The 25,865-nt window shown below is 37.6% G+C and overlaps 2 protein-coding genes and 1 long non-coding RNA gene across 4 annotated transcripts; 1 reads left to right on the top strand and 2 right to left on the bottom strand.

Annotated features, from left to right (window-relative positions):
- Positions 1-17,920: 17,920 nt before the first annotated feature.
- LOC126582334 (uncharacterized) lies at positions 17,921-19,086 on the bottom strand. The gene is made up of 2 exons (XR_007609465.1): positions 18,647-19,086; positions 17,921-18,517 (listed from the first exon to the last, which is right to left on the bottom strand). It is a non-coding gene; the product is annotated as an uncharacterized LOC126582334 (long non-coding RNA).
- Positions 19,087-19,511: 425 nt separating this feature from the next.
- LOC126582332 (ribulose bisphosphate carboxylase small subunit, chloroplastic-like) lies at positions 19,512-21,039 on the top strand. The gene is made up of 3 exons (XM_050246455.1): positions 19,512-19,771; positions 20,302-20,436; positions 20,539-21,039. Exons 1-3 carry the CDS (start codon positions 19,586-19,588, stop codon positions 20,767-20,769), a joined length of 552 nt encoding a protein of 183 aa, XP_050102412.1. The 5' UTR covers positions 19,512-19,585; the 3' UTR covers positions 20,770-21,039.
- Positions 21,040-23,219: 2,180 nt separating this feature from the next.
- Positions 23,220-25,326, bottom strand: LOC126582333 (uncharacterized). Of its 2 annotated transcripts, none has more exons than XM_050246456.1 (4): positions 25,175-25,326; positions 24,283-24,482; positions 24,119-24,185; positions 23,220-23,860 (listed from the first exon to the last, which is right to left on the bottom strand). In XM_050246456.1, the coding sequence occupies exons 2-4, from the start codon at positions 24,447-24,449 to the stop codon at positions 23,564-23,566; spliced, it is 531 nt and encodes a 176-aa protein (XP_050102413.1). In that variant the 5' UTR covers positions 24,450-24,482; positions 25,175-25,326; the 3' UTR covers positions 23,220-23,563. The 2 variants fall into 2 exon arrangements, with proteins under 2 accessions (XP_050102413.1, XP_050102414.1); XM_050246457.1 differs by having other exon boundaries at positions 24,119-24,182; positions 25,175-25,325.
- Positions 25,327-25,865: the final 539 nt, after the last annotated feature.

A 25,865-nucleotide genomic window follows, 5' to 3' on the forward strand; every position in this document is an offset into this window, starting at 1 on the left:
GGTTCAACTATGGCTGGTCCTGATAGCTCGGTAGGTGGCAAGTTGGAAAATAGATCTATCTTGAGTCAAGGCTAGGAGCTTTGCTTTCGGATGTGTTGTATCAGGGTAAATTCGACCTTCTCTTTTCCTTTGCTTTTAGGCAAGCGGGCGTCTACCATGCCGACTGTCGATGTGTTTTTCAGGAAACTTTAGCTTGCCTTTGTCAATCCAACTTTGGATATCATCACGAAATACGACACAATTGTTTGTGGCATGCTTGGTCGAGCTATGATATTTACAATATGTCTTTTCTTTAAGCTCATCGGTCGTGGGAATGTTATGCCCTGGCCGAAGCTTGATGATTTTTGCTGATAGTAATTGATCAAAAATTGCTTCGGCCTTTATAATATCAAAGGTGTAAACTTTTGAAGTCTTCGATGTTCCTTCCGTGTTTGAGCGAATTTTGGCATCCTTGGAATTAATTTGAGTCAACACCTTGCAAATGTATGGTTTATCTATTACTATCTCGGCTGCGTCCACGTTGATGTACTGAGACTCTTCGTCTTCGGTCGATGCATAACTAACGCTGGGATTGTTGTATATCGTCCCCCCGGATAGGGATTTTGAGATCTTCTCTTCTCGGAGCAAATAATCATATTGCTCGACATACTAAGCTAGTTCATACATATCTCGAAAGTTTGCCCCTAAGAATTTCTTTTTGTATTCCACATCGAGCCCGTTCAAAGCGAGTCAGACAAATTCAACTTCTGGTAGAGGCACTCGGCACTAATTCTTGGCCGATTTGAATTTGGAAAGATAATCCATTGGTGACTCATCAGATGCTTGAGCCATCCTTGCTAATGAAGAAACTGACATTTCCATCCCTGGCCGATAAATTTGCTCGTGAAATTTCTCGACCAACTCCTCCCAACTTTAGATGGAATTAGGAGGGAGGTTAATATACCAGGCAAATGCTGAGCCGGTCAACGAAAAGTTGAACAGCCGTAGCTTATGAAAGTCACTATTAACATCTCTGCATTGCGCGGTAAAACGAGCCACATGTTCCAATGAAGACAGGGACGATTCACCGGTAAAAAGGCTAAAATCTGGGATTTTGAAACCTTTAGGGTATTGGAGTTGTTCCACATAAGCTAGATACGGATGGATAAATTTAGGGACCTTCGGCCCTTTTTTCATGGCCGAATCGATCATCCGCTGAACCTCGGTCATATCAACGGGTGTGGCTTCTACTCTATGGTTGGATCCGCCTGGCCTACTATTCGATCCTCCTCCTTTTTTCGAGTTGATTGGTTTGAGCCGAGCAGGGATTGACTCAGCCTGTACAATTGGTAACAGATTATTTCTTGGTGGCAAGTGCTGGAAAAGATCGAAAAACCTACCGTCGCTGACCTTACTAACCAGTATTTCAAGCAATCTGGTTTGTGTCTCACTGGTACTGTGTATCACGTCATGTAGTTTATCGATTCCTCGACTAAGCGTCTGTTCAACCATCCGACACTGCTCGTCAAGTCGTTTTTTAAGAAACAATCTTGTTAGTGGATCAGATCATTCACCACCATCCTCGTCACAATCCTCCATTATCCCTTCATTGAGAACGCAGGTGTTTCTGTTAGGGACTTCTAGACTGCGAAGCTGACCACCAAGATTAACTTCCCTTTCTTGATGAGTCGCGCTTGTGGACTCAGGTATCACGGCGTTAAGGGGATTCTACGCCTGTGGCACACTTTGTCCTATATTCTGAATTGGCAAATCGGTTGTTGATTTTCCTATAACTGTTTTCTTTTTTACCGATCGCGCTTCAATTGGCATGAACTTTGTAGTTTAGCACTAGGTCCCACTGGGCGTGCCAAGATGTTGACCCTAATAACTACCAAGCCCATGTGGCGCGCAAGCCAAGTAATCTACGAGCTAACTACATCCTTCGGTGAATACGGGGCGTGCCAACTCGTCGGTCGAACTTGGCTGAGGAGTAAAATTTGTTGATGTTGCATTGGGTGCGCGGCTGACGTCTGCGTCTTGCGATTGCGGTCGAGGAATGAACACATCTCAACCTCTTAGGTTCTCGAACCTGAAGACAAGGCTACTATTCTTACGAAGTTCACGAATCGTCATATCGGATTCGATCACAGTGATGGTATTTGTCAGAGTAAACTCACGCCGAATCGACACTAAAGTGTAAGGGCACAAATACTCAAAACGGATATAAGTCTTAATAGTGAACGTGGTTCGACCGTCTGAATGCCGAACTCTAAATCCCACTTGAGAGTATCCAATCATAAAATAACTCGGCATGCGATGCGCCGAGCTCAGAGCTGTAACATTTCACTTCGCCGAGAAGGCTAATGAGATGACATCGATCAATAAGGATTCGGAAATCCTTCTCGACCGAGACTTGGATAGGTAACCAACCGTCCTCGCCGCAGTGCTGTTGATGCCAACAAAAGATGTTGCGAGGTCGACTGATTCTACGGCGACAGAGCTATCTATGCCGACTGAAGATATCACCGGTTGCTTTCACAGTGCTATTGATGCCAACGGAAGATGTGTCAACAAAAAGAGAAAATAAAAAATCTCAAAGTTGTTGAGAGAGTTTACGCAGGGCAGTTGTGTGTTGAATTTGAGGGGGTTGAACAATGCACAGCCTCTTCTATTTATAGCATCAGATACTTCAAGTAGAGTTAATCTGAGTAGTTAAACCCTACTCGGATTAGGACTTCTTCTTCTAATCAAACACCATCTCGAGTACTCCTACTCCCATCAGGATTTTGGACCTAACCTTTCTATCAGGCCGTATTCAAAATGTTTCTCGATTTCCTCATCTCATCGGGACTCCTTATCACACCAGGATTTCTATTAACTGCAGAACTTCCCCCGCCTCTTCTTTATCCAGGCTGTTCCTTTTCCTACTAGGATTCAAACGACCCTAACCATGCGGCCCATGAACAAGACGACCCCTAGTAGTTTTAAAATAAATCATTCCGGGCCGAGAATGATTCTACACTCGGCCCAAACCAATATTTTGGGTCTAAACATCTTCAAAAAAGCGCTTTGATTGCTTTTAACTATGAAATGAAGTTGTGAGAGGAAGAATAATCTTAGGTTTTAGAATGATATTATTAAGGCTTAATTGTAGCAATATTCTCTGAACTTTATTCATAGTTTAATTTTAGTTCGTGAAATCTCATATTAGTTTATTTAGTCCTCGAACTTAACATTGTTGCACCATTAAGGTTAGTTTAATGGTGTTTTATTATACATCAACGTATTAGGTTTAATAGTTGGTATCAGAGCCAACGTTAATCCATAAAGAACTGAAGTACATGAAATCATGCATGCAATATGATTGAACTGATTCTTCTTTAAAAAAATTTATTTTGATTTCTTTTCCGCTGCTATGATTAGTGCTTGCATGTATGAAGGATAGAGATACTTTCCTTGCATATCTATAATAATCTCGACTAAATATAAGACTAAGTAATATGCATAAAAAAATTGCAAACGAGAGCCATGAATGTTGTGCTTGCATCCAAAGAAACCCTAAATTGTCTACCATGCATGACTGATGTAAAGAATTGTCTTTGGCTTATCAAAACTAAGAGATTGTTTGCTGTGGAAGTCCTAATTGTTGCATGTTTGATAATCGAAGGTTTTAAAGTTCATAACATGTTGAAAGTTATATCATGCTCAATGTTTTTTGAGATGTAATTGAATGATTGAAACATAACAAATTCGCTCCAATCATTCAAGAACTGCTAAACATTCAAGGTTTAAATTGATCAGCTTATATCAGTAGCCATAACAATGAGGCTATACCCCCAAATAAAGGTGTGACTAATCGACATTGGTTCGGTTACTAATAGCTCAATGAGAACATGGAAGATGCATAAGCTGTGAAAGTTAGTTGCCAAACAAAGGTGGATAGCTTTCATGTTGTACCATTACTTATGCAACTTATATGTGTTGCACTGATACTGATTAAACTTGAAAAACCAAACAAGGGTTGAGTTGTTTCAGTTATACAAAATATAGAGTCTTGAATGCTTATTTTCATTCGAAAATCTTTCAGTTATTAGTTCCTTGAGTTCAATTCAAACACTCAATGGAACCAACTATAAGAAGTGAAGGCAAGATATTGAAATAACTCTAGGGCTCATGGATTTCGATCTAGCTTTAAGAGAGAATGAACCAACCAAGTCTACTGAAGATACAACTGCATAAAATAAGAATGAGTATGAGAAGTGGATTAAGGCTAACAGAAAGGCGTTACTGGTAATCAAAAGATCAATGTCTAATCTAGTTTGAGAGGCAATCACTGAATCAGATAATGCTAAGGTAGACCTTGACTCCATTGAAGCAAAGTTCAAGGAATCTAAGAAGGGAGAAACTGGAACACTCATGAACACTCTTATAACCACTAAAATACCTTAGTAGTGATGTGAGATAGCACATTCTCTCAAATGTTGATGCAGTTGCATAGCTCAATGCACTTAACATCAAAATAGATGACCCTTTTCTAGTGCATCTTGCTCTCAATTCCTTACCTCCTGAGTACTCTCAGTTGAAGAGTACTTACATAGCTCAGAAAGAAAAATGGGACCTGAACTTGTTGATTGATATTTGTGTGCATGAAGAGCAAAATATTTGACCAAATAAGGGAAAGAAACAAGTCAATGCAGTGGAGAGTGTCAATCCTCCCAATAAGAAAGACAAGAAAAACAACAAAAGGGTTCCAGGAAGGGTCAATAAGGGCAATAACCATCTGAGAATTCATAAGGGTGTTAGAATGAAATGTTTCTTCTGCAAAAAGGTAGCACATAAAAAAAAAAGTGCACTAGGTATAAACGTTGGAAGGAAAACAAAGAAAGTAAGAAAAACAAAGGTATGGTGCATAAAATTTCAGTTTGTTTTGAATCGAACTTGGTTAAGATATCTTATGATACTTGGTGGCTTGATACTGGTGCTACAATTCATGTAACAAACTCATTGCAGGGGTACATTAGTATGAAGGTGCCAAACAAAGATGAGGTGTCAGTGTTCGTGGGCAATGGAGTTAGAGTTACAGTGGAGTTCATTGGAGTTGTTAGACTTGAGTTATTTTCTGGATTTTTGCTAGATTTGGTTGATGTTGCTTATATACCCTCCATGAGAATGAACTTAGTCTCAGTTAGTAGGCTTGTTAAATCAAAGTTTATGTTTGATATTAATGAGAGTGGTGTTGATGCACAAAATCAGTTAGGACTTTGGTATAACAAAAAGTGTTAAGTTTGTGACATTCGCTAGATTGCTCCGGTCACTAGTGTGGATAAGTATGTAAATGGATAGAGACAGGAAAGCAAACACAAGATGTACGTGGTTCACCTAGATTGGCTATGTCCACAGAGTAGAGGAGTTCTCATTAATTGTAAAGGGCTTACACAAGTACATAGGTTCAAGCTCTCCTTTAGTGAGTACTAGTGAACGATTTAGTACAAATGACATTAGGAAATATTGTGGGAGAATGATCTCCTTTTATAGAAGAGAGTTTCTAGCTTTGTTCTGACATTGACACGTGTCGTGTTGTGATTGGTTTCTGATGTTGACACGTGTCGTGCTATGATTGGCTTCTGATATCGACACGTGTCACGCTGTGATTGGCCTCCTGGTTGGAGGGAAACTCTTATGGGTCCTTGACGGTATAACGTTGACCGGTGCTCGGTAGTTTCCGTATTAGTCAAGTATGGTACAAACAAATGGTTTTTCAATATCTTGAGTTCCAACTTAATTGGTGATGGAGTATTGGTTGGTGACATGTTTAAGCTTAACTACAATATAGTAAGAAGTGTGGTTAACACAATAAGGCACAAACAAGCACTGACAAACAACACCTCATCCAAGTTATGGCACAAGAGATTAGGGCATATTTCAAACGAAGAATGCAAAGATTAACTAGGGAACAAATTCTGCCATCACTGAACTATGGTGATTTTGAAATTTACACTAATTGCATTAAGGGAAAGTTGATAAACAAGAAGAAGAAGGGCTCAACTAAAAGTACAAAGTTGCTAAAACTGATCCACATAGACATTTGTGGACCTTTTCCAACACAAATACACGATGGCTACGAGTATTTCATTACATTCACAGATGACTTTTCTAGGTTTGGGTATGTATACTTGTTGGTTGAAAAGTCTAGTACCTTTGCTGCTTTCAAAATTTATTAGGCAGAACTAGAGAATCAATTAGACTACAAAATCAAGGTAGTAAGGTCTGATAGGGTTGGAGAGTATTATGGAAAGTTTAGTGAATCTAGAAAACAGCCTGGTCCTTTCGCATTGTTTCTGCAAGAGCATAAAATTGTTGCTCAATACACCAATCCTGGTACCCCTGTGAAAAATGGAGTTAGTGAAAGAAGAAATAGAACCTTGATCGAAATGGTGAGAAGCATGATGAGTAATTCAAAACTACCCATTTTTCTTTGGGGTGAAGCAATCAAAACTGCAAACTATTTGCTAAATAGGGTCCCTAGCAAGTCTGTCCCCAAAACACCATTCGAGTTGTGGACCAACAGAAAACCAGTGCTAAATCACTTGAGGATTTAGGGATGCACTACAACAGCAAGAGCATACAATCCAATGAAGAAGAAGCTGCACCCTAAAACAATCACATGTTTCTTTATAGGGTATCTAGAAAGAACTAAAGGCTACAGGTTTTATTGCCCAAATCATACCTCAAGATTCATTGAAATTGGGAGAGCCAAATTCATTGAAGAAGTTAATGATGATCAATGGGAGGAGAATCTTGATTGGAATGAAGAAACCATAGCAATGCAAGAAGAAAACTTAGGTGATGATGTGACAAATGAAGTAGTTGTACCAATTCCAGTGCAAAATAATCAAGTTCCAGAACAAACATAAGTTGTTCAACAAGAAGAGATGATTGCAGTAGAACCTGTGCAATTGAACAATACACTAGCCATTCAAGAAGAGAACCTTGAGCCTATGCACATGGAAACCAGGAGATCCACTCGTACAAGAAAGCCTGCAATCTCAGATGATTTCCTTATGTATTTGCAAGAGGCTAAGTTCAATAGCCAAGAAGAATATCCATTAAGCTTCAAGAAGGCAATTGAGAGTCTCAACAATGCACATTAGCAAGAAGCTATGCAATAAGAGTTGGACTCCATGAATAAAAACAAAGTGTGGGAGTTGGTTGAGCTGTCATAAGGATGCAAACCAATAGGGTGCAAGTGGGTTTATAAGACTAAGAGAGACTCCAATGGTGATATGGAGAGATACAAAGCTAGACTTGTAGCTAAGGGATATACTCAGCAAGAAGGAGTTGATTACAATGAAACATTCTCCCCAGTCTCCACAAAAGACTCGTTTAGAGTACTCATAGCACTAATGGCTCACTTCAATCTACTCCTGCATCAAATGGATGTTAAGACTGCATTCTTGAATGGAAACCTTGAGGAAGAGATCTACATGAAGCAACCAGAGGGTTTCATTCAAGAAGGGAGAGAGAATTTGGTCTATAAACTTAACAAAACCATTCATGGATTAAAATAGGCCTCGAAATAGTGGTATTTAAAGTTTGATGAGGTTGTTTCATCACATGGTTTCAAATAGAGCACTAGTGATGAGTGTGTTTACAAAAGGAATGGAAACTATTTTATTTTTCTCATTCTTTACGTGGATGACATATTGTTAGCATGCAATAATGCATCATTGCTAAGTGACACCAAGAGATTTCTATCTAAACGTTTTGAGATGAAGGATATGGGATAGGCAGCCTTTGTTCTTGGTATTCAGATCACAAGGGATCGAAGTAGAAGACTGCTTGGTTTATCATAGAAAGCATACATTGAAAATGTCCTCAAAAGGTTCAACATGGAAGACTCGAATGGCTGTGATGTTCCCATGACAAAGGGAGAAAAGTTCAGTAAGGATCAGTGCCCTAAGACTGATTTTGAGAAGAAAGAAATGGCTAGCAAGCCTTATGCTTTTCTCGTTAGGAGTCTCATGTATGCATAGGTATGTACTATACCTAATATTGCATATGTTATTAGCATATTGGGAATGTTTCAGTTTAATCATGGCAATGCACACTGGATAGCTGCCAAGAAAGTTTTAAGATACTTGTAGAGAACAAAAGAATATCAGCTAGTTTACAAGAGGGATTCAAAACTCGAACTAGTAGGCTATAGTGACTTAGACTTTGCAGGCTGCCTTGATTCACTTAAGTCAACTTTAGGTTATATATTCACGTTGGCAAATAGGGAAGTGTCATGGAAGAGTGTGAAACAAGATACTGTTGCCACTTCTACCATGCAAACTGAGTTTGTAGCTTGTTATAAGGCTACATCACAAGCTATATGGCTGAGAAATTTCATCAACAGTCTCGAGATCATGAATTCAATTGCAAAGCCTGTTCAAATTTTGTGTGATAACAAAGCTGTTGTCTTTTATTCTAAGAATAATAAAAGGTCTCCTGGAACTAAGCATTTGAACACCAAATATAATTGACAAGGAAGAAAGTAAAGTCTGGAGAGATCAAGGTTGATTACATTGACACTCATGCAATGCTTGCTGATCCACTCACTAAGGTATTGTCAAATGTAGTTTTTCACAATCATGCAGTCAATATGGGAGTGAATGCAACCCTAGATTTGTTGAATTAGTGGGAGTAGTGATAGTATATGGCATGGTTATGTATGTTGGTTATTATCGTGATAGTAAGAAGTAATTTTGGTTATGTGTTTAGCTTGTCGTTGCAATTGGTTGAATTGAATGTTTAATAAAGGGATGCTACTTTAGTACTTCATACATTGTTTCACTATAGTTCTAGTTCTTGTTTTATGTTGAAAATAAAGGTTGTTGAAAGATCATAAGCAACTGATATTTATTACAGTGAAATAATGTAGTAGCAAACAGTTATTAGCTACAATTAGTAGTGTTGAGAGATTGATTGGCATATGTGCTGAGTTTTTTCACCAAAATATATGTGAGCTATTCTTATAGCTTGAAAGCTTTATAGGAAGCATTAAGCAATCATAAATAAAGGCTGATTAAGTGGACCTGGAAGTGATGGAGTTGATCCTTTCGACTCATGGTTTTGTGGCTCACTTCTGTACCAAGTCTGTGATTGATTATTTCATGTAAGTAAGGATCTTGTTCAGTGATTATAAGAGCTCATGAACACATATGTAATTTCATAGTCTCCAATAGTTCTGAATAAGTAATCTTTACTTGATAGAAGTATGCAAGAAGCTTAATAGCTTAACTGAATCCATTGACCAATAAAGAATCATGCTTACAGATTCATTATTCTTTCTTGAATTAACTAATTGACCTAGTGGGCGAATGTTGGATGTTAGACTCTAATCCAACGACTAATAGGTCAATATAGTTAATAAGGATTGATGTGGAATGTAAGTGTGATTAGGGTTTAGTTATAAGCTATAACTTGGACTCCAAGTAAAGGAATATAACCCGGTTATAATTGGAGAATAAGGGATCTTGATACTATCCTATTAGGATTGAGATTTGGTAGATTGTATCCTTGTACAATACGGAATCCTAGCGTATGATTATGGGAATGTATGCTAGGGTTGTAGTAGTATAAATATCAAGGGAAGGTTCCTGCATACACCACCGATACACATACCTGGAGAACACCTCATAGGTTCGAGTAATACAGTGGTGGTGAGTGTGCAAAAGACCAACCTTCAAAGTTCAAAGTGTTCGAGATTGCTTGCTGCTACTGCAGTGCTTGTTGTGCTAGGAAGATGTCTTCACAAGGTTAGTTTAATGGTGTTTTATTATACATGAACGTATTAGGTTTAACAAGGGTATGTCATATAGGTATGTTAATTTGCCGCAGTCTTCATTTTTATTTCTTCTTTGTATCTCTTTAGTATTTGTGCTTTGCGAAAAGGTTATGCAACCTGTGATGGTGGAATTGTTTTTCCACCTATGTGGGGTGAATGGGGTTTATAGTACCTCTTGGTCAGAAGCTCCCATCACTAAAACAATTATGCTAATTTGTTGGTTTTAAACTTATCTTCTTTTTAATGTTAAATTTTGTCTACCTGAATTGGTGGGAAATTTAGTCTAAAATTTGCTTGAATTCTATTGTTCTTCTCGTCGAGCAGATATTATTATTGTTTGAGCATGTATGATTTTTTTTTTTAACAAACAATATTATCTACACTAAGTAGGGGAATGGGTTAAGTCTCACAATAACTAGCAATAATACGGTTCAAAGTCATATTTGGCGATAATCGAACCTAAGATATCTCACTTACAAGTGAAAAGGGAATACTACTAGACCGTGGTATTAAGAGGAATACTCAAATTCGCCTTTGAGTATCTATTATTATTCTAAATGGATGAGGATTGAAAAAAGAGGAAGAAGATCAACGTGCATATGGTTAATAAGCTAAAATTTAAGAGAATTATCGTCTTACTTTTTCATAAAATTATGGAATTATCATAACTTATCAGTTATAACTAATCATAAGAATAAGGGTATGCAAAAAATAAAAATAAAAATAAAGAAACGACGATAATAATGTGGAATTGTAGTCATTGGATCTACTTAAAAAAATAAAAAAATAAAACTAAAAAGCGGATGAATTCTAATACTAGGGTACAAATTGGACTAATATCAAATTTTCCCCAAAAAAACTAACATAAAAGTTCAGAAACTAAAATTAAACTAGAGGCAAGTTTAAAAACTATCGCTACACTTAAGCCTTAATGTACAGCACCTCCTCTTTCGTTTAGGGAAAAAGACAAATAAGGCATGGCACTTGTAGACTCCCTTCTTGGATCCTGCATTTGTATGAGAACCCCTACCTTAATGAGCCCATTAAAAATAAGACGTCTAATAATATGGCTGGCCCAATAATTAATTCATGTTGAGGTAAGGGTTGTCCAAATTTAAGAAGTGGGCATTCTCAATTTCAAAGTTGGAACTTCTATTATTTTACTTTGTCAATGGATCGCCGAGTAATGTCGATTTGCTCTAGAGGAGTTTACGTAGATTTATCAGAGAGACGAGCTAAAGGTCTATTACCAATAACATCAACATTATCTTGAACTTGGTAATTACTAAATGCACAATCCGTCATCTGGGGTTTTATCACAAAGTATAAGTATTAATTGGAGTGGGGTAGGATATTTGAACTATTATTTCTCTCTGTCTATGGCCAATGTGGGATTCAACTCGCCCCCTCACATGTGGAATCCAATTAGTGGGTCACACGTGGAAGATCTACACATCCACAACCACGTGGTGTCAAGGGAACTCACCCTACACGCAGGGCTAAGGGACCCACCATCATCTCACGGGGTTAAGGGGACCCACCCATCACGTGGCAATATGAACCTACTCCTTGGCTCTGATACCATGTAGAATTATCAAAGAGACAAGAGATGGGCCAAAGACCCACTTCCAACAACACCGATATTGTCCCCAACTTGGTAATTATCACCTGCATAATTTGTCAGGTGTGAGATTTTATCATAAAAGACCTCGGTGATATTTAAATTATTATTTCTCTCTTTCTAGGCCGATGTGGGATTCAATTGTTTCTATTATGCAAAGAGCAACATGAATGACAATATTGTATCTAAATATCTACATCATATTAATATTGTTATAGTAACGTATTGGTACTCGTTGAAAAGTTCAATTATTTAGCATTTTGGTTTATTATTATTTAAGGATATTTGGGTATTTTAAAGTCTTTGGTTTTCTTGTAGATTAAGGATTTGGATTCCTTCCTTCTTAAGGATTAGGGTTGACTATTGATAAATAAGGAGTTTTCTTATTGAGTTAATACAAGTTAATCAAGATATAATTCTCAGTTTGTAACCGTTTCGACAATCTTGCTTATTTATTTTTCGTTTAATAAAATAATGTTCATAGCCTATCTTTTGTTTGTTCTTAGTACTCTGATTTTCAACTTCAACAAATCTTAAATATAAACACTTCATATTTCTTTAATTTCAAAGCTCTTGAAAACACCGAAGGAAGCATTTTCCAACTCAAAACTCAATTTTCTTTCCTAGCACTAGATCATCACTCACTGAGCTCGTGACTCCAAGGTCCTTGTCCCAAAAGGATTCTTGACCATTTTCTTTAGGGTACATTACACAAAACTACCTCAATTATTGGTTGCACCACAATTTCATATCTCATATTTTAAACATTGCAATGTCATACCTTAATTTATGAATTTGTTGCAATGTCATACCTCCGTTAATTAATCTGTTAAATTGACCGTTAAGTGATGACATGGCGAATGCAGGGCTGACCCATATTTTGCTGATGTGGCAACCAAATTGTGTCAACTAATAAAAATATGTAATTATTAAAATTATTTTAATTCATGTAAAATATTATTAAAAAAAATCAACCTCATGACCCTCATCCCACCCAACCCATCCTTCTCCTCACTTCTCTCTATCGCCACACATGAACCAATAACCACCATTTCTACAAAAGCAGTCAAACCCAATTTCTGAATCGTAAATGGCTTAGCCAAGAAAATCAAATAAAGCCATGTAATTTACATCAAAGGAAGAAAAGGAAACCAAATTAAGCAAACAAGCAAGCATGGGCTGAGGATCGAATTCGGGTAAATGCAGGAGAAGTCGAGGAACATGAGCTTCTTGACTCTGAATCGGTAGGTGCCATCAATGATGTTGGTTTGGATCTAGAGATTGACAGTGATGAAATCGCCACATCCGTGTTATTAGTGTAAATGTCGTCAACTTTGGTGGCGGGAGCGATCACGAATTAGGGTTTCTGGGCAGATAAGAAGGAATCGATGTCGGTTTGGCGGGTGAGGTCGAGCTTAGTGTGGGTGCCGAGGACGAGTGTAATACCCTAGAAAAAAATTTAAAATATATGATTATGTAGAAATTCTTACCGTAAAGTGAAATGATGAAAATGTCCCTCGTTGAACAAACGTAATTTGACGATGACGTATTTTATCCTCATATATTTTGTCATGTTTCTTGACATATTTGGATAGAGGACAATACCACGAGCGTGTGGGTGAAAATCGTTCGTGAAATTGAGCTATAACGAAGAAGTTATAGGCAAGTAAATATAGGGACAAAATGGTCATTGTGCCTTGAATTTGGAAAACTCTAGCAAATCTGGAGCTTTGAGTTGAAGCCATGTGTGTGGCTGGGATGGAAAGGAAAGGAGGGAAAATGAGGGTGATGCAAAAAAAAGAGGGGGGGAACGGGTCTCTTGACCCATGAAATCCGATGGTCTCCCAACCAATTTCCAGTGAGTTGCAGCCACCCACCACCTGGAACCAACTCAACATCATCTCCTCTTCCTATTACACCTCAAAAATCAAGAGATTTGGCTTTGAATTTGGGAAAACAGCATCGGTGGGTGCGGTGGCTCTTGCTCGAGATCCACAAATTTTGAAATGATTTCATCCAATTAATACCACCATTAGACTCCCCTTGAGCCCCTGAACAAATCTCAAACATTGGTTGGGACGTCGGAGCGGTTTTGGAGTCGAATCAAGAACACCTAATTTAAGGGTTTCCGACATTTCGAGGCCTATTTTAGGTATTTCTCAACCAAATTGGACTTTGGCTCAGGTATGAAAGTTTTTCCTCTCATTGAACTCTGCAAGCTTGTAAAATTTGGTAATTTTTAGAGTTCGTCAGAATTTGAAGTTTCCGTTCGCCGAAAACCGCCACGCGCGGAGGCACGTGGACAATGAGCTAGGCATCTATGTTGTGAGTGCATTATTTCAAAATTGTTGTGAATAAAGTGGCATTCATGTGATATATATATAGTTCTAAGATGTAGGATTAAATGAACACTCTCGTTACCCTACTTCGTACTATTGTGGTCAGATTGAAGTGAGGGTAATCGGCCGTGGGACCGGTCATCAAGTTGGATTATGTTGGCACCCGAGTTCTGAAAGAGAATCGTGGTGACGGATGTGTATAGCCAATAATGGTAAGTGATTTTATCATTGATTATGATTTGAAATTCCAATGATTTGGTGGGAATTTCTTATATTTGATTTGCCAATTTAAATGGTTTGGCTTGAAATTGTGATTTTTGTCAAGTCATGGATGATTATGGCTTGGTATTTTGGTATTTATTTGGCCGATGATTGTTACAGCTTGAACTTATGATATTTGTTTTGCCACAGATGAAAATGGCAATAATGGTAAGTGGTTTTACCAATAGTAGATGTGGCTTGAAATTCTGATATTTATTTTGCCAACAAGGGTTACGACTAAAATTTATGATATTTGTTTTGCTAATGATGAATATGGCAAAAAAATTTTGATGTTTGATATCGCCAGTGATTGTGGCTAGAAATTTTAAGGAAGAATTGTGGTAACGGCTACGTATAGTCAATGACGGTAAGTGGTTTTACCAATAATTGTGATTGGAAATTCCAATGATTTTGGTTGGAGTTTCTAATATTTGATTTGCCAATTCTAATGGTTTGGCTTGAGATTGTGATATTTATTTAGCCACCAATGATTATGGGTTTCAATTTTGATATATATTTGGTCGACAATGGTTACAGCTGAGAATTTATGATAATTCTTTTGCCAATGATGAATATGGCAATGATGGTAAGTGGTTTACCAATGATTGTGATATTTATTTTGCCAATGTGAATTATGGCTTGATGTGATATTTATTTTGCCAATATGTATGGCTAAAATTTTCAATATCTATTCTACCAATGAGCGTGCTAGGAAACCTGAGTATAAATGATTACCTTGTGGAAGTATTTATTTCTGGGGCTTGAATAAAATCGTAAACTGAGATTATGATTTTATTCACTATAAATAGAATGGTGAAATTAGCTTTAATTCCTTTTTCTTTATTCAAGGGTAGAAATCTCGAGAACGAGATTTATTTTAAAGGGGGACGAATGTAATACCCTAGAAAAAAATGTAAAAAATATATGATTATGTAGAAATTCTTACCGGAAAGTGAAACGACGAAAATGTCCCTTGTTGAATAAACGTAATTTGACAATGACGTATTTTATTCTCATATATTTTGTCATGTTTCTTGACATATTTGGATAAAGGACAATACCACGAGCGTGTGGACGAAAACCATTCATGAAATGGAGCTATAACGAAGAAGTTATAGACTAGTAAATATAGAGACAAAATGATCATTGTGCCTTGAATCTTGAAAACTCCAGCAAATCTGGAGCTTTGAATTGAAGTCACGTGTGTGGTTGGGATGGAAAGGAAATGAGGGAAAATGAGGGTGATCCCAATCGGATGAGAGAACAAGGAGGGAAAGGAGAAAAAAAAATAGGGAGGGGGAAACGGGTCTCTTGACTCGTGTGACCCAAACCAACGGGAGCAATGAAATCCGATGGTCTCTCGGCCAATTTCCAGCTAGTTGCAGCCACCCACCACCTAGAACCAACTCAACATCATCTCCTATTTCCTATTATTACACCCCAAAAATCAAGAGATTTGGCTTTGAATTTGGGAAAACAGCACTGGTGGATGCAGTGGTTATTGCCCGAGATCTACAAATTTTGAAATGATTTCATCCAATTAATACCACCATTAGACTCCTCTTGAGCCCCTAAACAAAGCCCAAGCATTGGTTGGGACGTCATAACGGTTTTGGAGTCGAATCAAGAACACCCAATTTAAGGGTTTCCGGGGGTTCGAGGTCTATTTGAGGTGTTTCCTGGCCGAATTGGACTTCAACTCAGGTATGAAAATTGTTCATCTCATTGAACTCTACAACCCTGTAAAATTTGGTAATTTTTAGAGTTCATCGGAATTTGGAGTTTTCGTTAGCTGAAAACCGCCACGTGCAGCGGCAAATGGACAGTGAGTCGACACTGCCTTTCTAAGCTAATTTCGATATTCTAAATCTATGTTTGATATGCAATTGGTGTGAATCACTTTTTTGAACTTAGTTAGTGATTGTTAGTCACTTGAATGATTTTGGAAATGAGTTAAAGATTGAATTTGTGAACTACGAATAGCTTGATCCCTTCGTAGGGTACGTAGGCAGTCTAACGAAGAGGTTAGATGCAGCCATAATAAAATAACTGAGATTTAATCTTTTCTTGGAAATTGTCTAAGAAAAGGAATTTGGTGATTATCTTCCAAAATAAACTTTGGGCCTATTTTAGTATTTGCTTCCAAATATAAATGTTCGGGTCATTACAATGAGGTTCATGAAACCTAGAGCTTGGAGCTTGCAGACGATGGCGGAGCCGACGAGGCCACTGTTGCAGCATGAAAGGGAGAAATGGAGAGAGAATATAGGAGGGAATGCGAAAGAGAGGGGTTGGTTGGTGGTTTTGGGTTTAGGCATGGCAAGAGAGAAAGGGGTGGGATGGTGGTTTTGGCTTCTGGGGAAGGAAGGAGACAGTTGGGGTGAGTGTTGTGCTGGGTTTTTTTTTTTAATTTTTTTATAAATAATTTTTAATAATTATTATTAGTTGTTTGACCATTGACACAAGTTGATTGCCACATCATCACTTAACAGTTAATTTGACAGATTAATTAACGAAAGTATGACATTGCAACAAATTCATAAATTCAGGTATAACATTGCAATGTTTAAAATATGAGACATGAGATTGTGATGCGATCCAAAATTAAAGTAGTTTTGTGTAATTTATCTTTTTCTTTAATTCCAGTTGTATGTTGTATAAGAATATAGCATAGATCGTGGCGGAGGTAGTTGGGGTCAAACTCCTTTCGCAACTACAACAATAAAAGTCTTTAACTGACTCAGATCCCAGTCTCCTTATGGATTTTTTTTTCAACTCGATTTCATGGTAATGGTCAATCTAATATTGGCTCATTGGTTTGGATTGACCGACTACCTCTTAATCCAAGGTGTTGGACCATGATGGCCTCTCGTGAACCAAGGTGTTGGACCATTCCTACAATCGTGGCTCGGACATAGACGATGAATTTGGGTCATGTTAAGAGCTTTCCTTAAACCGGGTTCTTGATTGGTATCCCTCATCACGTGTCTTTTTAGTCAATCGTTAACTAATGAACAAGACAACATCGGGTTAAAACCAACTACTAAGAGAGCATCACATGTGCCCTAATTAAATGAATCATCATCAAGCTCATGTACATTATTATATAAAGACATGTTCATTCCAAAAAAAAAAATGTAACTATTCTTTAGCCAAAGAACGCATAACTTGTGATTCATCTTCCTCATTTTAGTCTAACTTAGGTATCCAAGGGGCTTTAATTCATACCACGCCTGTGTGACAATCTTAACTGTCTTTCAAATTGGTTGCAAGGACACCATAGTAATTCTATGCTTGTGTAGAATTCGTTTCCCACAATAACAACGGTTATTAAAAAAAAATTCTAAAAAAACAACAAAAACAACAGTTTCGATCACAACTTTGTTGAAGAATGCCATTCCACATCTAAAAAGTGATAGAATCAATTTTAATGGTTTTGCTCCTTATTGCAAAGAGGCATTTTGACAAAACTCAACACTTGTTGGGCAGACTGGTGGTTAAGTTGGGATAGGTAGTGTGGTGGAGTCACTCGTTGGCCCGACTTTGAAATGTTGATATTGTGTCAAAGTGGGTTCCCTCATAACTAATTGTTTTAAATGTGAACAAGATCCTGAACTGGTGAAGAATCTTATGATGCTTGAGAAGAAAAATGAGGCCATCGAAGTAGAATTGGTTGCACATGCGGCTTACTAAAGTTTGGTCACACATGATGGGGATGTGAAGAATCTCACATTGGACTTCACATAACAAATTACAACTTATATAAACAGAATAAGTCACACTAAATGTGATCCCACTTGCAAGCATTTTGTTATAAATTTCAAAGCATGATGAGCTGTGTAAGTGGTTAAATTGAGATAATATCGATGTAATTAATAATCGACAACTTACTTGACTCTTAAAACTTGACAAACTTTGTCAAAAACCATAATCAACTACAAAGTAAAGAAGTACATTCTTACCCTCTATGTACATATTCAATTTCTTCATTGACATCCTAATCAACCTTAGCTTACCGTTATTAGAAACTTGGTCTCCCTAACATTATCCATAATCAAAGACCTTAGCAAGCCTAAACCATTATGGTTATAATACAACCTAAAATACACACCTTGTTTGTTCCATTGCTAAAGAAGAAGCACTTGTGCTGAAGGGTATGCTGTAACAAGTGAAAATTTACCCACATCTGCATGTAAGTATTTCCAAAGGAGGAAAATAAGGGTGTGTTTTTTTTACACCCCTAGCTCTCACTAGACTGGACTGGACTAACAGCTAGTGTAGTCCAGCATTTGGCAAAGCAAAGGATTAGCTTTAATGACGCTAGCTCGGACTCGCCTCGACTACGGGCCTCACTAGCTGTCGTTAGCTAATCCCAACCAAAAGCATGGTATTAGCTAGGACTAGATGGCGCTGCTTGCTTCTCGCCAAATCCGTCTCAAGCAACCTTCTTCAGTGACCGCAGCCCCCCACGACCTAAAATCTTAGAATCTGGTGACCACCAATATTTTGATTACCACTCACGGAGTTGGACATGAAAAGAGGCAAAGGGAAGAGAGAGAGGGATTTAAATGGAAAAACAAAGGGAAGTGAGAGAGGAAGCTGAACAGGAAAACTCACCATGGCTGCCATTGAATTGGCGATGCTAAGCTTGAGAGGGAGGGGTTGGGGTTTTTTGGGGGAAGGCATGTCTCCATTTTTTGTGATTTTAATTCGTACCATCTGTGCAACAGAGGGAGAAAAGGAGCGAAGAAACTTGGATACATAGAGGGAGGAAAGGATTAGAGGTTAGATGGAGAGGGGAGAGAGACGGCGGAGAAAAAAATGAGAGGTTAGATGAAAGATGATTCCTGGATGGTTCTAGAAAATAGGAAAAAGATAAATTAACAATACAATATTAATAAATATACATTAAGTTAATAATAAAATATTATAGATATATATTAAATAATATAATATTAGAGTCCTACTTCTTAGTCCAACATTGCACTAAACGTTTCACTAAATCAGTCTAATGTAGACTAGTCTAAGCTAGTCTAGCTTAGTCCCTGAAACTAGTATAATCCGAGATAATCCGGTGCAACAAACGCACCCTAATAGATAACCTGGAAGAAGGGGAAGAAGAAATCATGAATGCTCCGGCTTGAACATAAGCTGCCTTCCTCACCTCACCCCCATTTGGGAGTATGGTATGGAAAGCGACCGCCGGGAAGAGACTGACCAAAATAAGAGGCGAACCACCATCACACATTCACCTTCGACCTCCCTTGGATTAGATAAGTGAGCTCCTTCCACGTGTCAAGGTCATAGTGGTGCCTAGTGATAAGGCTTGCATTCAAATTGTTCCTCTGCTTCATGTGGTCTATATGCTGTAATGTCATCATTTACACCATCTAACGGTCCGTGTTTGCTGGTAAAATGTTCGTGGAATCAGGACCGTAGGATATGACATTGCTAGTCGGAGCACTATTTATAGGAAGGGAGAATAGAAGTTGTGCATCATTTAACCAAGAGAAGTAAAGCACTCTAGCAAAGAAGAGAAAGCAGAGAGAGAGAGCAATGGCTTCCTCCATGATTTCCTCCGCTACCGTGTCTACAGTTTACGCCGACCGTGCCGGCCCGGCTCAAGCCAGCATGGTTGCTCCATTCACTGGCCTCAAGTCGTCCTCAGCTTTCCCTGTCACCAGAAAGAGCAACGACATTACCTCTATTGCAAGCAATGGAGGAAGAGTGCAATGTATGCAGGTAAGAATTAATAGATGCTACTAAATTACCAATTCCATAAAATTGTGTTAGTGTTATAAACTTCTTATTTAAGTGTGATTGTGTAAATCTTATATTAGATTTGATTCTAAGGGAATGATTTTTTCTCTCTCTTATTACATATCCTCTATACAACCCTACAAACACATCTATGTCTATATTTTCTTTGTGTCGCCAGCCCTCTCTCCTTATCAGTTAAATATTGGCCACAGTTAGCACATTTATTTTACATTTGAAAGCAATAGTAACCAAATACATTTTCAATAATTAATTAGTACAAAAGTTATTACATTATCTGTCGATATATAATAAATTATTATTAACAGTTTAATAAATTAACATATCAAACTAATAAATATGCTTGCAAATTATAGAATTTATTTCCAAATTACTTATATGTATTTTTGTTTAACTTGGCCGAAATAATACTAATATTTGTGTAGTTTTTTGGCCAACAAAAAGATACTAGCCGAAGTACAATGAATTTATCAAATATATTTTGATGAAAACAGGTGTGGCCTCCACTTGGATTGAAGAAGTTCGAGACCCTCTCTTACCTTCCTCCTCTCTCTTCCGAGTCCTTGGCCAAGGAAGTTGATTACCTCCTCCGCAAAAACTGGGTTCCCTGCTTGGAATTTGAGTTGGAGGTTAATAACTTCTAACATTATATATACATTTATTTGTAATTTGTTAAGTTAATTGTTTCCTAACTTAATCCTGTTGAACAAAATTGTGGTATGTATATATAGCATGGATTTGTGTACCGTGAGAACCACAAATCCCCAGGATACTACGATGGAAGGTACTGGACAATGTGGAAGCTGCCCATGTTCGGATGCACCGACTCTTCTCAGGTGTTGAAGGAGCTGGAGGAGGCCAAGAAGGCCTATCCCAACGCCTTCATCCGTATCATCGGATTCGACAACGTCCGCCAAGTGCAGTGCATCAGTTTCATCGCCTACAAGCCTGCAGGCTACTAAGTTGTTGTTGTTGTTGTTGTTCATGTTTCATCATGTTTCTTCGTCGTAATTAATATTGTTGTTGTACGTACCATTGTGGCTCTTAGCCAAGGGTTTCGGTGGTTTGTTTAAGTTTGTCCTTGATTAGGGTTTCAAGACCTTTGTCAATTTGTTTCTTTAATTTTCTTTCCCTTTTCGAGGCAATCTCTTTTGTTTTCGAATTTGGTGTTTTAACGGATTCAGGATGTTGTTTATTGAGAAATTCATGAAATAAATTATATCCTTATTTTATTTTTATTCGTAGAGATAATGTACTTATATATTGATCACATCTCTCATAAGATTGAAATACACGCATACACTAACATGTATATAAATCTTGCTATTTATGAAGATTGTTTAGCAATGTGATTCGTAAATAATATACAATTTTTTTTTATTGTTTTACTATTAGCATTTTCTTCGAGTCTTATTGTTTTAGTATTACAAATTACAAATTCAAACGTTATTTTCAAACACAACTCATCAAGTGGTTAAAAGTTAAAACCCAAAGTTTGAAGAAATAAAATAGACTGAAAGACACATGACAGAAATTTGGCTGCTTTCAAAATTTTCCTCCGAGATTGGTTTAATCACCTCGAATAAATAGCTTGATAATGCAATGTGCCAATCGGCTTTTTTTGTGCGAATTAAATTCATTTGAACATACATTTATGCAACGAAGTTATTCAAATTTTTTTCTTCTAATTTTTCAACTGGTTGGGAAGGGAAAACACGTAAGAGATGTATATTAGGTTGTAAAACAGTCCCCTTGTAGATGGTTTAATTAAGAGCCACAAATGCTATAGCATATTTTGTTAATTGAGCAGCTGGTATTGTTTGTATCCTCCATCATTTGATAGCTACACTTATGGACATGTATTTGTTCAGATAAACAAACGGATAAGCTGCTTTTTTTTTCAAAGTTGCAGCAGTAAAAACAAAGTGCATTTGATGCCGCGTCTTAGACTCTCGGACCCCTCACACTACTAGTTGTTTTTGCTGTTTTTCGGCTGTTTGCCTCTCTGTGGGCTTTCTGGCATCTTTATCCTGATTTTATTGAATCCAGTTTATCAAAAAAATAAATAAATAAATAAATAAATAAATCTAAGTGCATTCATATTCCTGCAGTTAATTGCTCAAGGCTGAAAGCACTTTTGGGTCGCTGTTTGAGTGCTTTTGTAGTATTACTCATGTCCACAAGCAAAAGATATTATGCTACGGATTAGTTAGTGAGGCTAGCTTCCAACGGCTTTTTGGTTTCTCAATAAGTAACAAGGCTGGATATAATTAGGGGAATGCAAGAGAGACTAAACTTTATAAACTAAAAGATATGAAAGTTGATGCTATATTATTACTTAAGTGTTGATTAACATGCTCATTTCTAATTAGTGATACATCATTTAGTTTGCAAATTTAGTCTTTCTAGCATTACTCTTATAATTATATTCCGCCTAGTCATATGCCATAATTATCGATGCTATTAAGAATCCCTTGTCTAACCACCACGGGGTGGCTAGTGGTAGTGGTTGGGGATGAATTCTAAATCCGTATTCCACATGACACGTCCTGGATTTGATTCATGATACTGGTGACTCACACGATAGTGGTCAAAGAGAGGCTGGAATGCTTTTATGAGTCTTCCCGATCTCCGAAAAAAGTAATCTACTATAAGAAAGCCGCCAACTAATCCTTTTTTAGTATAAAAATAATAATTAAGGATCCCCTTGTCTTGGGGATCTTAAATGGTGTTCATCGTCACGTCTCCCCAAGTCAAGTGATTAACTTAGAAGGCAGGATAACAAGTTTCACCCCCACCGATAAGAGCACACTATTTGTACCGTCGTGCGCAACCATCATACTCAAACCCTATTGGTACAAAGAGACATGGTAACCATTCCTTTGCTAGGAAACTCTAAAAACTCTTGAATTCTTATTCATCTCCTGAGCCTAACTTAAGTGCGAGATCTTAAGATTAAATCTCAAAAACTTTTTATCGGGAGCTTTTGGCTCACACCACATTGGGATAAAAAATGTCTAACCGATCTTGGCTGTAGAAATAGCAAAGTTGTATTTCTACAGCTTGAGCAACGAACGATCAAACATATTTTGAGGAGATTAAAATATACGATCAATCAAACCAACAAATAGAAAATAACCTCAAAGTGTGAGTAAGAAGTATTAGGTTCAACCATCATGGATAACAAATTCAACATAAGTCGAGCATAGCAAGCACATTGAAAAATAGGCATTTGCGAGATGCCTTTCTTAGCAAGCACATTGAAAAATAGGCATTTGCGAGATGCCTTTCTTAGATACAGGCAAGACCAAGATAAAGCATAGCCGGCAAATATAGAAGTACCGATAATTACCAGAACACATTTATCCCCAAAAATATAACCAAAATACATTTACAGATTAATAGACCAAACTAAATCACAATTAAGCTTTTATACACTCTTCCTGGTGATTGCCAGAAAAATTATGACCCATCTTACATTACAACGGAGCAAAGGCTTTAGACATATACAAACCCCTTCTCCATAACACAAGGTTTGACAGTTCGACACTCTTTTCGTGATGTTCCCATCAAACTACTTGCAGATATTAGCAACTGAGATGATCATCAACAACAACTTACGCTATATACAGTACTAGTAGATCTCAATTTCTCAAAAAATTGTCAAAATTCACTCTTCTTGTTAAGTCCGCTGTACTCGTGAGCTGTGGTGGCATTTAGCTTTCCTTCTTATATGTACACTTACTTCGATTAAGTTTAGGCAAATGCTGGGATGCGGGAACTTTGGCGATCCCTATTGAGACAGTCAAATCCCTCTACTCTAACTGCAGCAGGTTTAAGCCCATACTTCATTCTAACACAACCTGCTTTGTGTGGCGATGATAAAGTTGATGGAGATGGAACAGGCAATGCTGAAACAGGAGTGAGCTTCTCATCTCCAAATCGGGCATCTTGAATTAAAGGGTTAGCAGCCCTACTAGGAGGGGAAACACCGCAAAAATATGGGGGCGATATGGCAACCTCGTTAGATGATTGCTCCAACCCATAACCCTCCTGTAGATACCAAAATGTTAGCCAATCATAATATCATAACATCGAGTACAAAACAACACCACCACCGTGGTGCAGTCATTTGGCAACAGATATCTACACAATTTATTATATAAGGGAAAAGCAAAATGCGTAAGATCAAATAGCATGCAGCTCCAAATTTGATCAATCATTTAATCGTTTATCCGTCTTAACCGAATCCAGATCATCATTTACATAGAAACCAAAATTAATCATAAGGAAAAGAAATAACAAGTTTACCTTCCTGAGAATAAGGTCCAGAAGCTCTGCCCCAGCTTTTGAGTCACATAACTCGGGTTGATGACTGCTAATCGCAAAGAAGAGAAGATACATGTTATAACCTATAAATAAAACATAATAACCAACATAAGGTGGAAGGGACAACATTGGAGAAGAAAAAGTACCTCATCTGCCACCGCAAGGGCCTAATGGGGTTGCTTGACAAAATCCCAACTCGCCTGGGCTTGGGGCAAATCACAGGCTCCTTGGTGTCAGACATCAAGGCAGAACCTCGGATGTCTTCACAGCCCACGAAAGAGGCGTTCTGCTGCTGAACATTGAAATGGTTCATTTTCGAAACCCTTCCTGTTCCACAAAAGAACGCCTGTCCATAACAACACAGCACCACCAGAAAAAAACACAATCAGATAAACTTTCCCAGAAATATTCTAGATCCACAGAAAATCTTAAAATTGCTTATCTTACGGACTTAAACTCGATTTAACTTTGATAAATCAAGAAACAAACACAGAAAGAGATCAAACCCAGAAACGATAACCCCATCCCCTAATTATTTTGATTGATAATTCTGTACTTTCTACTTTCTAGGCAACCAAACAGGAAGATAGAAAATTTTACAGCAGATCTAATAAGTCACACCTTTGAGAGGATTCCTCCGTTACATACACCAATTCGAGGTTAAACGCCCCAAAAAGGCCGTAATTTTTCGCATCAAAACCCAAGCTGAGACGGCTTCGATTTCATCGGAAGTCGTCGCCCAAAATCGCCTCAGAAATTAGGGGTTTAAAATTGGTTTTGCGAATAGTAAAGACAGCTCAAACCGATTTACAAAACAATATCTAACCACAAAATTCTGTCTTCCCAGAAATTCAAAAGATATAATCCAGAAAAAAAATTCAAATCAACTCAAATCCAACCAACATTTGACTCGGATCTGTTACACATATTTTGTGGGTAATTGACTAAAATTAGGGAAATAATAACTAAAATTCAACGCGACAGATCTGAAATAAACACTAGGCCAGCTACTATCAGAGTTTGGACAGAGAGAGATACCTGGCGGGAAGCCTCCGAGGGAAGAAGGCGAGGGAGGGAGGGGCAGTGGCGGAAGGAAGGAGGGTGGCAACGGGATCTGGGATTCGTTTTATTTTTATATAGTGGTGAAAGTAACGGTGGTGGCGAAGGTGGTACGACGTCATTTTCATCCACGTGCTTGTTTCAACTTTGTTTTATCTGAATCCGCGTGAATTTGTTTCCCCCTTTAATGTTTATTCTTTAATCGTCCTCCCAATTCACAGCTACGAATCCGCGTGGACTTGTTTCCCTTCTCAGTTGCAATGACATTTTTTTCCGAGTAAACGTGATTTAGGGGGTGTATTCAATTGGGATTTTAAGGGATTTTAATTCTTTTAATGAATTTAGGGGTATTCAATCAGGATTTTAAGAGATTCTCTGAAATTCTAGGTGTATTCAATTAGAATTTTAAAATAGTTTATTAAAATCCTTAGAAATCCAGGTGTATTCAATTAAGATTTTAAAGAAGTTTATAACATTCTAGGTGTATTCAATTAGAAATTGATTTTAGAGAATTTGAGAAAGTTGAGGAATTAGAGGGAATTGGAGAGATTTCATAGTGTATTTTAAGTATCCACAAATCTCACCTCTTCCCATGAGATTTCGAGGGAATTGAATCAAAATTTTATATGGAATCTCTACAAATCAATTAAACTCCATAAAAATTCATGGA

This window comes from Malus sylvestris, chromosome 9 (assembly GCF_916048215.2).
Source record: "Malus sylvestris chromosome 9, drMalSylv7.2, whole genome shotgun sequence".
Lineage (NCBI taxonomy): Eukaryota > Viridiplantae > Streptophyta > Magnoliopsida > Rosales > Rosaceae > Malus > Malus sylvestris.